The sequence below is a fragment of the Podarcis filfolensis genome, assembly GCF_964270895.1.
Source record: "Podarcis filfolensis genome assembly, chromosome: 1".
NCBI classification, from domain to species: Eukaryota; Metazoa; Chordata; class Lepidosauria; order Squamata; family Lacertidae; genus Podarcis; species Podarcis filfolensis.
This window is the reverse complement of record NC_139604.1, coordinates 91,190,647-91,205,918: the sequence shown is the minus strand read 5'-3', so window position 1 is coordinate 91,205,918 and position 15,272 is coordinate 91,190,647. Positions and strand designations below refer to the sequence as shown.

The window sequence follows — 15,272 nt, the reverse complement described above, 5'->3', positions numbered from 1 at the left end:
ATCTGCAGAAAAGGTGTAATAAAGTCAGCATAGCAGGTTAAATTGCAACAGAGAATAAGCAAATCAGGTAAAAGAACTAAGAGCACTTAATGCCAATCCAATTTATTTGTAATTCAATTGTTTCCTGTCCCAATTTAGCATAGTTACACACAACATACCCCATTGGAAGCCCTTTTCTTCGCTTTCCATTCATCTAGCTGAGCCTTCGTCTTGGCATCAACTTTCACAAGTAGTTTCTTTTCTCCAATTTGGAGATCGTGTAGTAGCCTGAGCGCACGTAGTGTGGATTCTGGTTCTTTATACTCGCAGAACCCAAAGGCTAGGGGATGAATAATTGAGATTTATAAAAGCAAATTTTAAAAATTATATATGCACATGAGAGCAACACCCACACCCACACTCACTCTCTCACACACAATTGCTTTAATGTCAACTATTTGTTTTATGATTACACCAAATATATGGCAGGACCTCAGTTAAAACACATTTTTAAATGCCTTAAAAAATCTTCAGCCCAATCCCATAAACCCAAGCAACTGCAATTCAGAGGGTGAAGGCTACACCCATCCTGTGATGCTGCCTTTCATCTGAAATCCCATTATGGTCAGTTACTTGTTTTTCAAAAATACTAGGTTGCTGCAACATTTAACTGGCTGCAAAAAGTTACAATCCACTCTTCAGTGGTAGGGGAAGCTGGTTAGCATGGCAGCATTAATTCTCAGAGCTATGTTGGTACAATACAGTTGGGCAGCAAGCAGTGCCAGATCAAGTGCCCAGATCACCACTGATCTGCAGTGGAAGGCACAACTTGTGTTCCATCCGATACACTTATTGACTCACAGAATGGCTCAGAGGAAAAATAAAATTAAGCCCTTGCTACTGAAGCGTGGGCACTTCGGAAATTTAACCAAGCTTGCGTATATCCTCATAGCTATTAGAGGGAAAAGAAAAGGAAAAAAGTATATATACCTTGGAGTTTTCCAGATGCTCCTTGAACTCTCTTCCAACTCAAAACCAAGCCACACTTCTGTAAAATATTTTTAACATAATGTTTATTGAGGCAACTGATTTTATTTTTTTGCTACTCAGAAAACTTCTCTCACTCTTGAAAGTTCTCAATGAATTTTGTGTCAGTTGAGAAGACATCCTAAAAGAAATTAGCACACCTAATAATTGTGGTGGTGTCTAGTATTTTATTATCACAACCTTGCTAATCATCATTTAACCTCTTCTACCACCTCCACAGACAGCTCCTTACTCCTTGTACATAAAAGTTTGTCTTAAAACATATCCTCTATTATCTCTCAGTGGGTTTGATTATTTTTTAAAAGGAGAGGAAAAATAACCAGATTTTTTAAAATACTAAACAAAATTTCAAGTTACCACTTCCCTATTTATAAAGTGTCTCTTTAAAAACAACCTGGTTTAAAATGAAATATGAATTAAGAACTGTACTTCTATATATTGATAGGGTTGCATCTTATAAAGCACGATCGTACATTGGGACTTGCACTACCAAAATCTGGAGAGTTAGGCGACACACCAGAGCAAATTCTGGGGTTTGTATGTGGCTGGAAAGGGAAAAATCAAAATCAAAGTCTCATTCTGCAAATGGGTTGCCAGAATTGGATCTCACTTATAATTTCTTAAAACCCTACTAATCATGATAATTTATGAACACTTGGTTGGTTAGGTCATGGTGCTGATAACACCAAGGTTGCAGGTTCGATCCCTGTATGGGACAGCTGCATATTCCTGCATTGCAGAGGGTTAGACTAGATGATCCTTAGGGTCCCTTCCAACTCTACAATTCTATGATTCTAAAGGCTGCCATGTTTAAAACCCTAATCTACAACCCTGGTGAGTTGAAGGTCTGCCATCTCCTTCCAAATACTCATTTCCTTGACTGAAGTCTTTGCAATAAGGCCCTGTTACATCTGCTCCTATTATCTGAGGCATAGCAATTAGATATGGTCTTTTCAGTAGTGGTGCCCCAGCTATGGAACTTTTTTCCTAGACAGAAATATCTTTTAAACTTTACACAATGAAAACCTATTCTTTCCTGGATATTTGCCCTTCAAATCCAATCTGATTTAAGTTTTTTAATTGTGTCATTGTAACCCACTAGATAGGAATCTGGTTTTAATTTTGAAATTCATTTGTAGCTCATATTTGATTTTTATTGTTATTATTTTTATGGACTGTATTTGCTATTTCAGTTTCTGATTTAATGTATATGTTTTAGTGTTCTCCACTAAAGAACATAAGGCCAGCCATCCTGGATCAGGCCATTGACCCATCTAGTCCAGGATCCTGTTCTCACAGTGGTGAACCAGCTGCCTATGGGAAATCTTCAAGAAGGACCTGAGAGCAACTGTACCTCTCCCAGCTTGTGTTACCCTTGACATACTGCTAGTGAAGGCATAACCTAGCCTTATTTTCCATGAAAAGAGCTACTCCAAGAGTAACAGCCTAAACTACATCAACCCACCACCGACTATCCTAACACAATGCAAACAGATTGGTAAGTTAGTAAATTTGTACTTAGCTTCAGGGCTGAAATAATATGTAGCAATAATCTAGCATTTCATAGATTCAGGCAGCCCTGTATTGGGAAATTTTAAATGTCTGATGTTTCAACAATTTTTTATATGCTGTAAGCCGCCCACAGTGGCTGGGGAAACCCAGCCAGATGGGTGAAGTATAAATATCATCATCACCACCACCACCACCACCATCATCATCGAATTGTAGAGTTGGAAGGGACCATGAGGGTCATTAGTCCAACCCCCTGCAATGCAGGAATTTTTTTGCATGTCTATTGGGGGTAGATTATTTATCTTTGTAGGGCAGCCCCTCATGTGTCATGAGATATGGTCTGGAGGGCCCTGATCTTGAGGGTGGACTTTCCAGAGGTATGGGGAAGAGGTGAGCTAAAAAGCCCTGCATGCATATGGAACACTTAACATGAAAGAATTTAGCTAACATTTTAAAGAATACAAAAAGTCAATGAAATCAATGAAAAATTAAGCAACACTAAAATCTCTAATCAACACAATGCAAGGTTGCTTTCTAAAAGGCAATTCCACTTACGGCAAGAAGCTGTCGTATAAGCATGTCTGAAGCCTTTTCAGATATGTTGCCTACGAAAACTGTAGTAGTGGGACCGCTGTTTTCATCATTTTCCTTGTTCTTTAGACCTGGATGTTCCTTTCTAACTCCCATATGTTTTCCAACCATTGACACGGTAGTTGGGACCAGAACCTGAAAAATGAGGAACAAATACCTCTTGTGATTTTTTCCCCACTGCAACAATTAGTAAGTTTAAAAAGCACTGTTCCTAAGGTACCAAGCAGGAACTTAGCATTAATTATTTTTGCCTGAACAGATTAGCCTGCAAAGGAAATTTCATACAGTTCCTTTGAGTCGATTCTACTTCACAAATTGCAATACACGTGCTTTATAAATAAAAGCACACAGGAAATAACATATAAGTCAGGAGCCTTGTATTTAAATGTGTTACACTATTACAGCCTTGCAATTTTTCATGCGCATTCTTTTCAAATTCAAAGACGTCACCCCAACCATAGTTAGTGTCAGTGCAGATCCAATGATTAAACATGGTTAAAGCCAAAAAGCGAAAGGAGGTAGGACTTTGTTTTGGAGGAGAGTGGGTCATGTGTTCATGGGAATGGTTCCCAATTTGCTAACTATGATATGGGATCAGTACAGTGTTACATATACAGTAGGGAGAAGATGAACACAACTATGCTGTGTTTTAATATTTGATGCTGCTAATTGTGTCTTTATTGTTATTTATTTTAATGCTTTTTTATAAAGTTATCATTTAAATTAAAAATATATTTACAGTTAACAGTGGCTTATGCGATACTTACAGTTGGTGCAGGAGCCATAATACCCATTGGCACAGGAATCATCGGTGTCCCTGTGAAATAAGAGGTTGCATTAATAGTCTCTGAGCAAGAGCTACCAAAAACCGATTTATATTTTTTCAAATCCGGTATTAAATAGGCGGAACAGAACTGTTAAGTGCTCTCAGGAAGTATAGAAGCTGCAGGATTATTTTGTTCACATGTCACAAAGAAAAACTAAACACCAACCTAAAATGTTAAGATATTGCTGACCAATATAGAAGAATGAGGTTTATCAGACAAGCTTCTGATAGAAAACTTACCAGGAGGTACAGGTGGAGGAAAACCTGGAAATTGTGGAGGTGGAATTCCAGGTGGAAGTGTTGGGATACCCATAGGAGGGCGATTCAAGTGAGGCGGAAAAGACATTTTTAGCAGTAACCTAGAAAAAGAATGAACTTATTAGCTTCAAATCAGTGCTTGTTTACATGTGTTTCTACTCTACCCCTAAATGAGAAAGATGCTTAAAACCAGGTAGAAAACAGGAGCTCTAGCCTAACTCTAGCTGCCTAAGCACATCTTGCTCCAAGTTATCAGATATGAGATAGCTAACTGTGAAACACCTACAGAGAAAGCCCATTGAGCATGGTTCTCACCTCAGGTTGTTGCTACACAAACTACCCCCCTATGTAGGTAGGGCTAGCAAGTTTTGTGGAGATAAAAGGCTCAGCCGGGAACACAGCTGATCCTAATAGCCACAAAGGCCCGGTCTGGATAAGAATTGCAGCTGAGCTGAATATTCCTTCCTTGCTGCTCCCTTCATTGCACACCAGCTTTGATGTGATGACCCTGGCTTGTATTAAGCCAGAATTCCCCATTATATCCAATGCTGGATGACTAATCCTCAACCCCCCCACAAAGTCCTAGTCAAAGAGAAGTGTCTTCACCAATCTACAAAAAGTCAGCAATGTCAGTGATAAGATGCATCTCCAATGAGAAAATAGTTCTCCCATGGGGAAAGCATCGGTTAGGACCGTTATGTGAACCATATGACACAAATTTTTAAGCAGGCTCACTAGATTCCCATGTGCTTCCACGTACAATTCTGGTACTGGTGTTTTATATGAAGTGTTAGTATGGCTTTGACTCAGGAGGATTGCTCCTGCTGGATCAAAAGCCCTTGTGCTTGGACAACAGCATCAACTGGATATAACCTACTATGTTTTTGAGGTTGCTTTTAGAGCTGGAATTTTTGCTTGGATTGTTTTTGTCTGCTGCTGCCCTGTTTTTAGATTTGATGTTGTATCATCTTGGTATTTACTGCTTGCTTGTGTTATTTTATTATTACCACAATAAATAAATAAAACAAAATTTTAAAGAGGTGGCATATAAATTTATAAAACAAAGTAAATATTAGACAAGGCACTTAATGCTTTTATTTGTTCAATTCTATACATGTTTACCTGAAAGCAAGTCCCGTTGAAATCAGTACTTACTTCCAAGTAAATGAAATATGGGTGCACCAGACCAAAAATAACCTAAAGCTCAACAATAAAAAGCATGAAGGCTTGCTCTAACCATATGACCTCAGGCTAAGCTCAGTAGTGGAGCACCCTTTGCATGCAGGTTTCAGGTCCAGTTGTTGGCATCCGTAATGAAAAGATTTCAGGCTGGGAAAGACTCTTAAGTACCAGAAAGCTTTTACCAGTTAGACTGAACAATATAGGACAAGATGAACAAACAGTTGCTGCATCTGGATGACACAAGAAACAATCCTTTATCATAATGAAAATGAGTCTAGGTGAGCCTTGGGTTTGCGTGTCCCTAAATCCTCTGAAATAGTCACTAAATGTTTGTAATAACAGTCTGTGTTGCTTGAACCTGAAAAACTACTGTTAATCTTAACTATGATTTATTCAAATAAATTACTTTCCAACCACAGGTAGTTAAGATTAACTAGAGTTTGTCAGATTGGTATGTCACCTCAAGCTGCAGTTAATAAAAAATGAAATCAAAACTGTCTAAAGTCCTCTCTGCGGTACACAAGCCCCACTCGCTTAGGCTTATTCTCGTGATATACAAAAGTTTAATGTGATGTCTGAAAGTGGTCAATATAAGGCATCTTCTACATTACAACATGAATGATAATTTAACCAAGCAGCAGTAAGAATAGTGCAAGGGAAAGGTTAACTGATATCAAAGGGATACAGAAGGGTTTACTTTATAGTGACCTAGGGAAGACAGAAGTAGTTGGTCCAAGGAGAACAGAGAGTGTCTTGGGCAGTACAGTAATAGAAAAACAAAGGGATGGAAGCCCCAAAAATGTAAAGGAGAAAAACACTCTTCATCTGTCTGGCATGGAAAACCTAAATATTTGGGGGGTATTAGATGCTGTTCCATGAATCAATCTTCTACCAATTATGAGTAAACATTTAGAAGATTACTAAAAATATTATTACTGCTACTCTTTGTTCCAAAGGATAAATTAACCAATAAATAATTAAAATCCTATTTTTAAAAGGCAGGATTGGGAATCATACAATGGATATATCACTGACATATTTAGAACACCTGCCTCCTGCCCACTCCCGTACATACAGTATTGATTTAATTTTTTGGATAAAGTCCATGCTCAGTCACCAAGCTCACCACTTGCATGCGCAAGTCCACCACCTCATTGCCTGTTTGACTGTGAATGTATGAAGTGAATGAAACACCAAACGCCTGACTTCTAGTTAAAGCCAACTGAGCTTCTGAATCTGGCCTGGGAGGATATGTGCAACCAGTGCAGGTGTTTCAGCAGAGGGGTTATATGCTATTGGCCATCTGTCCCCATTAGCAATCTAGCTGTGCATTCTGCACTAGCTAGAGCTGCCGGAAAGGATGGGCCCACATGCAGCTCATTACAGTAATCCAGTTACCAATGCATGGACTATGGTGGCCAGAATATTCCAATCCAGATATGGCGTTAGCTGGTGTAGTAGGTGAAACTGATTGAAGACCCAACTTTTGTATATTGCTTAATGCTAAAACAAATTTATAAAGGGTTTGCAAGTAAACAAATCAACTACTGTACAACTATAAACACCCATAATTAAAATATAAAATGTAACACTTAAATCACACCAAGTACATTCTAAAGAAATATTTATACAGCATGAAAAATTGACATGGTATACTTTTTAACCTCTCATTACTATATAAAAGTCAAACATGCATGCCATAGTCAAACAGTTTAGGGTACCATTACATTTTCTAATTAATTCCCCCTGCTCAGGAAATCCACATCCTATGTAGAAAACAATGGGGAACATGTGAAAGCAAGTCACAAATGAAATTACAGAAGTGTTAGGTCTGAAGATTACAAGAGAAGCATTCTAATTTGACTGCAGGAAGGAAGGTTAGCAGGCAGGAGTCGCAGAAGTTCAAACCAGTTATAACCATATATAAACAAGTTAGCAGTAAAGAGATAGATAAACCTGGAAAGACTGAATGACTGACAAAACTTGGCCAAAAACCTTGGCATGGATGGAGAAAAGTGTTTATTCCTAGAATGCTGCCTTAAAATAAAGAGTTCTGCCATAGTCATACATATAAATGTAAAAAAACCCAAAAAACTAAAAGATTTGTGTATTGAATAAATGCCAAGAAATAAAGGAATAAATTAAAACTTATTTCTGCCATGTTGAACTCTGGATACTGGCAAGAAAGCTAGACAATAAACAGAGCTCAGGAGGATTCCAGGAGAGAGGGATGCAGGTGAAAATCACATCAGTCATCAACTGTCCTTTGGGAAGGATTCCAGGAGAGATGGGAATGCAGGCAAGACTACATCAGAACCTGCTCCAGTAGATTTTTCCCTAATTTCCCAGAGGGCGATCTACCACCATATGTCCTGTGGAAAGAATCCCAATGGTTCTGTATGTTGCTACTTCTTATCATGTGTTGCTTTACTTTTTTAAGATAGATTAATGTTACTTATAAGCTAGCTCGGAAGCATTTGTATCCTGACAGGTGAGATACATGTGTGTGTAATAAAGATGAGACATTAGGACTGAATTTCCATTTGCACTTTGTGGAGAGTAAATTCCATGAAAAACTACTTCTGAGCAGACATGTATAGCACTGTCTTGCAAATATGGCATTTTAATGAATCCAGCTTTTATGATGCGGCTGTACAGTATGTAAAAAGAGAAAAACAAGGAATTAAAGGATGAATTCCATAGAATTAAAAGTTTAAGGGGGTGGGGAGTCAGATAGTAAAAATCTTGGATAAAGTCAGGCTTTTAGATGCATGAAAGAGAAAAAGTTCCTGGTCATGTTATATGATCCCAGAATATTTTCCATTTCTCATTCGTTGAAATAGTTTTAAATAAAGTTTAAATTAAGAGGGACATAGTCATACACCAAACCACATTTCCACCAGCGATCCTATAAATACCAACAGGTTTTTGCAGCTGTTTAATTTTTGCTTACCAAGCCATCTTAATGTTAATCTGTATTTTAAAAAAATGATATTTCATGAACATGTATATATATCACCTTGAAATGTATGGTGGCATAGAAATATATATATTAATAAATATAGATGACCAACAAAATACCGTACTTTTCTGTGTATAAGACTAGGGTTTTTTTTACTAAAAAAAAGTTTAAAAACTGGGGGCGTCTTATACATGGGTAGTGGGTAGGGGTGACAGATGATTGGTTGCAGCCGCGAGCTGCAGATTGTCATTGGCGATTTGTGATTGGTAGCTGCGGCAAGGGGTTCTTTGTATTGGCTGTGGGAAATGGGTGTGTGATTGGTTGCTGTGTCAAGGGCTGCTGGGGATTGGCTGCCACTGCTGCAATTGTGCTTGCTATTTACTTCCGCTGTTGGCGATCGGGCAGCCTCCTGTAGCTGATGAGATTGTTAACGAGCAGCGCAAGCGATTGCAATCTCCGGGTTAGTGATTTACTGTATTCCCCCCAAAAAAGCTCAACAACTTTGGGCCATTTTCTGACATTGGAATCCCCAAAAATAGAGGCGTGCTATACAAGGGGGCATGTTATATATGAAAAAGTACGGTATTTGCAATACTATTATGCTTAGAAAAGAAGAAAAATGCCAAGACTATATAGAAGTTTGTTTTGATACACCTAAAATTATGCTATTTACATTGTATTAATTGTTTTAAGGTACTCCTCTTCATCCTGCTATAGATAATTTTATGCTTGAACAAATATCAGTAATCAGTCTGCACCAGAGATTGCAAGTTTGGATTAACTGGTGGCATCTTGGTTTAAAAAACAAGAAAAAAACAAGAAATTATAGATGCAATACAGTTAGCATTTTTTCTTAACATTTTATCAAAATGTTGCCTAAACACAAGTAGACAACTAGTTTGAGAGTCACCGGAAACAGAGCCAGAGGACTATGAACTACTGTATTTTGGAATTGCATAAAAAGATCTGAAATGTTCAGTGCTAATTTAACATGAATTTTCTGGAGATGTTTAGAGATAAAAAGCAGTCAGACCACACGGCCTTCTAGTTCAGCAATACTAGGCTGATTGGCAGTGTCTCTCCAGGATTTCAGACTAGAGTCTTCCCCAGCCTTACCTGAAGATGCTTGGAACTGAATGTGAGACCCTCTGCATGCAAAGCTGATGCTCTACCACTGAGCTATGATCAATATGCCAGCTCTCCCAGCATTATTTCTGCTGCAAGTCTAATTCATACCAAGTTCCATTGGGGTTTCATTTCAAGTAAATGTTATTAAGGCTTAAAACACATTTCTCACACACATAATGGAAAACCTCCATTGAAGATGTGCAGATTCATTACCGTTACATCCCACAGCCTTGCCTGCAATAAAGGAACAATAACCTGCTACTTAAAACACAGTTATGAATGATTGATCCCAACCCCATTATGTGGGCATGTTGCAGGTACTTCATGTGCAAGTATAGAAACTGCAGGCTTTCTTTTTTTTTACACGCTGAACTTGAAAGATAGCGAAGTTCAGCTTGCTGCTCAACATTTAGGAATAAAATTACCCATTTGCCAACGCACTGCCATATAGAAGCTTATTTTGCACGAGTGAGACCTTTCAAGAACACTGCGCTTTAAGAAGCTGACAATTCTGCCTACGGCGCGTCATCTGCGATGGCCCCATTCACACGTACGAGTCAAAGCTTGATGCTCGTCAAGCTCTGAACACGCACGTCGTGAATCAGGCCCATGTACAAAACACGCAGGGGGCTTCCAGGAACACAACTATAAGGCTTCGTTCTAAACGGGCTAACTCGCAGGGCGGTTGAGAGTGTGGCCCTCCCTTTCGAAGAAGCTCTCGCCCACTAGCGCCCCCCACATCCTTTCCCTCCGCCCATCCGCTAAGAAAAGGGGGGAACCTCCAAACACCCCCCTCCCCGCGAAAGAGGACCCGATCCCGCCGCCCAGCTCCCCTCCCCCCCTCGTGGCCTGTAGGTCGCGGACTCCGCCATTCCCCCTCCCCCAGGGAAACCAAGAGCGGACCCCCCCATCCCCTCGACCCGCTCCCGCCCCCTGCTAGAGTGGCGCCCAGTACCGCAGGTGCCCCATGCCGGCGAGGCCCGTCATGTCCTCGCCCCCTCCCCGTTCCTTGAGGAGGATTAGCGGCAGCGGCCCGGACGTCACCCGCCTCTCACCGCAAGCGCTGCCGGAGGAAACGAGGCCTTTCCCTCGCGACGCCTCTAAACCCGGCAAAGGCAACTAGGCCGCGAACGCACCGCAATGAGCCACAGGCGCCGTCGCGTTACGCCGCTGGTCACGTGAGGGGCCGCCCCTGAGCGCCTTTCGTCAGAAGACCGGGCTGCAGCGCGCGCGCGCGACCGACCATAGAGATAGGAGCTAGAGCGCCCCCCGGTCCGAAAGGAAACAGAAACCTCTAGGAATCACCTCAGCTCTTCCCGACGGCCTGTCCGCCCGTTTCTCAGAGGGTAGAGTTGTAACTAACTAGTTTTCTCATTGAGAAAAATAGCTGAGGATTAAAGCTGAGTTAGAGAAAAGTGCGAACCTCTGCCCCTGCTGCAATGTTTCCTAGGAGTAGCGGCCTCCTTTAGCTCACACAAGAAGAGCGTCAGAAGGAATGAAGTCTGTGGTGCATCTCGTCAATTACCTGCAAAGAGGGCGGCGAGCGGCTTGACGACTCTGTCGCCATCTTTGCTGTGGGCAGTCAACACTACCGCATAATGTTTTGCGGCGATCCGCCATTTCCCGGTCACATCTGAGCTTCTTTGGATTCTTACCATGGAAAACCAACATTGTAGAGCGGCTTTGTTCTCATCGACCCCTTCATGCATTAAGCATACGCCAGCGCTTCAAGCGAACCTATTGGGGCTCTCTTCGTTTCCGAAATGGCTTCCTAGACATGCACAGCCACAATAAACATTCAGGAACCCTGAACTGTAGGGCTCCGTACTTCAATAGCAGGCTGCCTTCAGTGCCTTCGGAAAAACTATGAAAATAGGAACCTGCTGTGGCCTTGTTTCTAGGTAGCGAAGCCAAGGTGTCTTTGTGTAGGGCAGCTTCATTCTTGAAATTTGAAATCCAAACAACTCTCTGAGGTAGATCAAGTTGAGTAGTAACTGGCCAAAGGTCACCAAGTAAAATTCATGGGGGGGGGGGGATTTTGAACTTGTGCCTGATTTCCCCTGTTGTGGTTTGGCATTATAAGAATTTTTAGGTCATATATATATCATAGCTGTCAACTTTTCCCTTTTCTTGCGAGGAATCCTATTCGGAATAAGGGGTCAACTTTTCCCTTTTCTTGCGAGGAATCCTATTCGGAATAAGGGAATTTCCCTTAAAAAAAGGAAATGTTGACAGCTATGATATTATTAATAATAATAATAAATGTTCATAAATGTACCAAGCAAACACATATATAAATATATAAAACCACGTCTGAAACCCATAGGAAAAGTCCTAAAGCCATTTTGACTCTTTCAGTCACCTCAAATATTTCTCTACAAGGTCAAAGGAAATGCAGAAACCTCCCCATTGTCCCTGTCCTCACAAATCCTGCCTTAAGGGCACATTTAAGGTGTGAATAGGTCCAGTTACAGATAGGTAGCTGTGTTGGTCTGCCATAGTCAAAACAAAAAAAATGTTTTCCTTCCAGTAGCACCTTAAAGACCAACTAAGTTAGTTCTTGGTATGAGCTTTCATGTGCATGCACACTTCTTCAGATACACTGAAACAGAAGTTGCCAGATCCTTCTATATAGTGAGAAGGTGGGGATATAGTGAGAAGGTGAATAGGGTGAGCCTGTGACCTGGCTCAGGAATTAAGTGTTATCATTACAAAAGGATGGCCAGACTCCCCAGGTAATCCGGTCAAGTGACCATTAACAGGTAACCTGGCAGACAGGGTTAAAACAATGCACTCAGATTTCTGTGATGTAGGGATGATGTATCTGGGGGGTGGTCTTGGACTCCAGGGCGGGCAACTTGAAATGTCTATATAACGGCGGGCACACCTTTGTTCTGGGTCCTCCTCCTCCTGCGTGTGGGGGAGCACCCTGTTGCAACAGTTTTTTAAAATAAAAATCAGGCTTAACTAGCCGTCTTGCTTTTCACTAGAATTCTGGTCTGGTCTCTGTCGTTTTACTAGCTGGTAAGGGCTTTCAATTGTGCTCTGCCAGAGGTCCAGGCTCCCTCCCGGAGAAGGACCCCTTTTAACTCTTATTACAAACCACTAATACACAACACCTCACATACATACGCTCAGGGCCCAAGCTACATTATTCTCTAGACTGTTCATATTTTACAAGCTCTTAAGTAGAAAAACTGACACTTCCCCCACCCCCCATTTCTTAATAAAACTCCATGTGTCTTTCTGCGCATGAGTACAGTTGAATCTATGCTAATGCAGGTGTTTCTTTTTAAAAATTAAAAATACAAATAGGTCTCTGAATAGTTTTGCAGGGTTCTACATTGCCCAGGGAATCTACAGGAGCAGAGCAGGATTCCTGCAGCAGATGGTCACTAAAATTTGTGCAAAGCACTCAGCACTCTGTTCACTAGAATAATACTGAATTATGAGGTGTTTCCTGTGTAGCTTCTAGACTGAACACGGCAAAACATGAATTACAGTACATGTCAGTATCAGCCTGGGATAAAAAAAGTACTAGTTAATCGTGTAAATCCAGGCCTCTCTATCTGGCCCTCAGGCCTCTCCAGACCACACCTCTCACCATCCCTGCTTTGCACACTCGGGTGATTTTTTTATGGCTAGAAACTGTCCTTTAACACATATTACATTTCTTGCTTGCCTAGATGGAGGTTAGTGAGGGGTGTGCAATTCTGTGAATAAACTAGCTTGCCACACAAAGGTAAAATACAGATTCATTGCTCTGCCCACATTTGCCTGTGATTTTACCAACTGCTGGCATGTGGCTCCTGGAAGGTTGTCCAGAAAGGAATGTGGCCCCTTGGTTTGAAAAGGGTTCCCCACCCTTGATGTAAAGTACTATAATGTAAGTCGTGAATGAGGATGGGGTGGTGGTGGAACTAGCATACCTGGCCCCACTCTTTCAGCTTTTGTATATTACTTATTCATGAATATAATGCCTGAATAGGGATAGAAAGAGAAAAGGACAGACAGAAAGACTACGGGTCATGGATTTATATTTAGCCTTTGTTGTTCCATAGGCTCAGAGTAACAACCGTTTTTAAACAACTAGCAGTCTTACAATACAAGTAATGAAGATACAAGTAATAATATTCAGTGGGAATATTAAGATGTGGCAGATGATCTGGCTATTGATGAAGCAGTTTCCAATTAAACTCAGTAGAGTAACAACTATATTTTAAATTATGCTTTATGCAATTACATTTACATACCTTGGATTCTGATCTTTACACATCATTACACTGGCTGATGGACAACTCCTCATTAAGCAGTCAAAACAATACAATACAATTTCAGGATTTATTTGCTTGCTAATTGTTCCACATTGGCATTCCCTCAATAGAAGCTAAGGTTGAAGTTTCCTGAGAAAAGGTGTGTGTGTTTGTGTGTGACTAACAGAGAGTGATCATGCTGAGAGTTTGGATAGCGTTAGCTAAACTGTGATGCAGCCTTGGTTGGGGCTACAACAGTTGCTCTCAAAAAATTAGAATACAATCCTAATCGTCGTTCAGCAGAGCTTGATGGAGTGGCAAAGCCAGCTTCACATCTACAGCCCAGTTCTTGTACTGGGCAAGGCAAAGTGCAGTAAAAAAATACTGCTTTGCTTTGCTAGCTCCCCACTCTGATAAAGTTGTGCTATATTCTTATTTACGCCAGGTCATAGAATTGCCTCCAATACACCAACATAGCTGAAGCATCCTATGCCTGCCATACATGAGGTTAGTAATAACACATCTCCAAACAAAAAACAAAAACAAGGATAGATGCGCCCACCCTTGCTCCCTGATGCAGCTCAAACACATGCCACAACCACTAACAATGGCCACATGACATGTGGAGGCAGCCAATATCATTGCAATGATTCAGGCACTTCCTCACTCACCCCACACAGAATGTACACTGCTACAGTGTACTCACTCCAACAGACATAGTGGTACACTCCATAAAGCACAGTTTGGGAAAGAAGTTTGAACATCAACAGGGGAGAGTGGGCTAATTGGGAAGCACCAGTGGACATAGGACTTGAGACCACACTTCAAATACCACAAAGCAGTTGCCTACACACTTAGCCATAAGAGCAGAAGGCAAGTACAGACGTCATGGAGCATTTGTCACTCTGAAGCCCACAACCCCAACATGCAGTCATAGGTACCAGGAACATAGGTGATGCAAGAGGAGCCCTGGGCTGGTGGAACAATTGCTGCATGCTTGGAGGGCCCTAAGTCAAATTCAGGATACACAGCACACTAGGAAAGAAGGGTCAGCCTCCACACCTGAGCCAACCATGCATGCATGGAGTAAAATCCTGTCCCTCCATTAGCCAACTAGCCATATTGACCCCCTCCTTTCCCCATGGCAATTTCCCCTGTATTGCCTGATAAGCCTAATGTGGTAGCATTGCAGCAGGACTCCATTATCCTATCTAGACCAACTGACTATGTATTTGAGTAGCCTCCCTTAAAGCTTACGGGACCTAAGTGAACTGAGAAAGGAGGCTCAGCTGCCCATTAGCAGATCCAGCTCCCTGCCTTACAGTCACCTCCTGAAGTCAGCTACAACCAGATCGCACTATGTTGGGGGAAACAGAAGACACTTGTAGAGTTGCCAACCAGACCTTTGAGCAGCTTTTGTGCTTTGACAGTGGTTCAACACACAAACTTAGCTCTAACAACTTTCTCAACATGCATCATTTTATAAACTATCATGTCCGCTTACTCTTAATTTTTTTGTAAACTAGTAAGTCCC

At 41.2% G+C, this 15,272-nt stretch overlaps 1 protein-coding gene across 5 annotated transcripts in view; it reads right to left on the bottom strand.

The window, feature by feature from the left end:
• RBM25 (RNA binding motif protein 25) overlaps nucleotides 1-10,715 on the bottom strand; it is a 33,569-nt gene extending 22,854 nt beyond the window's left edge. Inside the window, exons 1-6 of one of the 5 annotated variants that reach the window (XM_083606634.1) lie at nucleotides 10,541-10,715; nucleotides 4,196-4,314; nucleotides 3,897-3,946; nucleotides 3,094-3,264; nucleotides 970-1,027; nucleotides 159-319 (exon numbers count right to left, since the gene is read on the bottom strand). In XM_083606634.1, coding sequence (XP_083462760.1) covers nucleotides 159-319; nucleotides 970-1,027; nucleotides 3,094-3,264; nucleotides 3,897-3,946; nucleotides 4,196-4,301 — 546 coding nt within the window. In that variant the 5' untranslated portion in view covers nucleotides 4,302-4,314; nucleotides 10,541-10,715. Of the gene's footprint in view, nucleotides 1-158; nucleotides 320-969; nucleotides 1,028-3,093; nucleotides 3,265-3,896; nucleotides 3,947-4,195; nucleotides 4,315-10,440 lie in introns of all 5 variants that reach the window. The other 4 variants (XM_083606635.1, XM_083606637.1, XM_083606636.1 and 1 more) reach the window with 4 other exon arrangements.
• Between the last annotated feature and the right edge of the window lie 4,557 nt (nucleotides 10,716-15,272).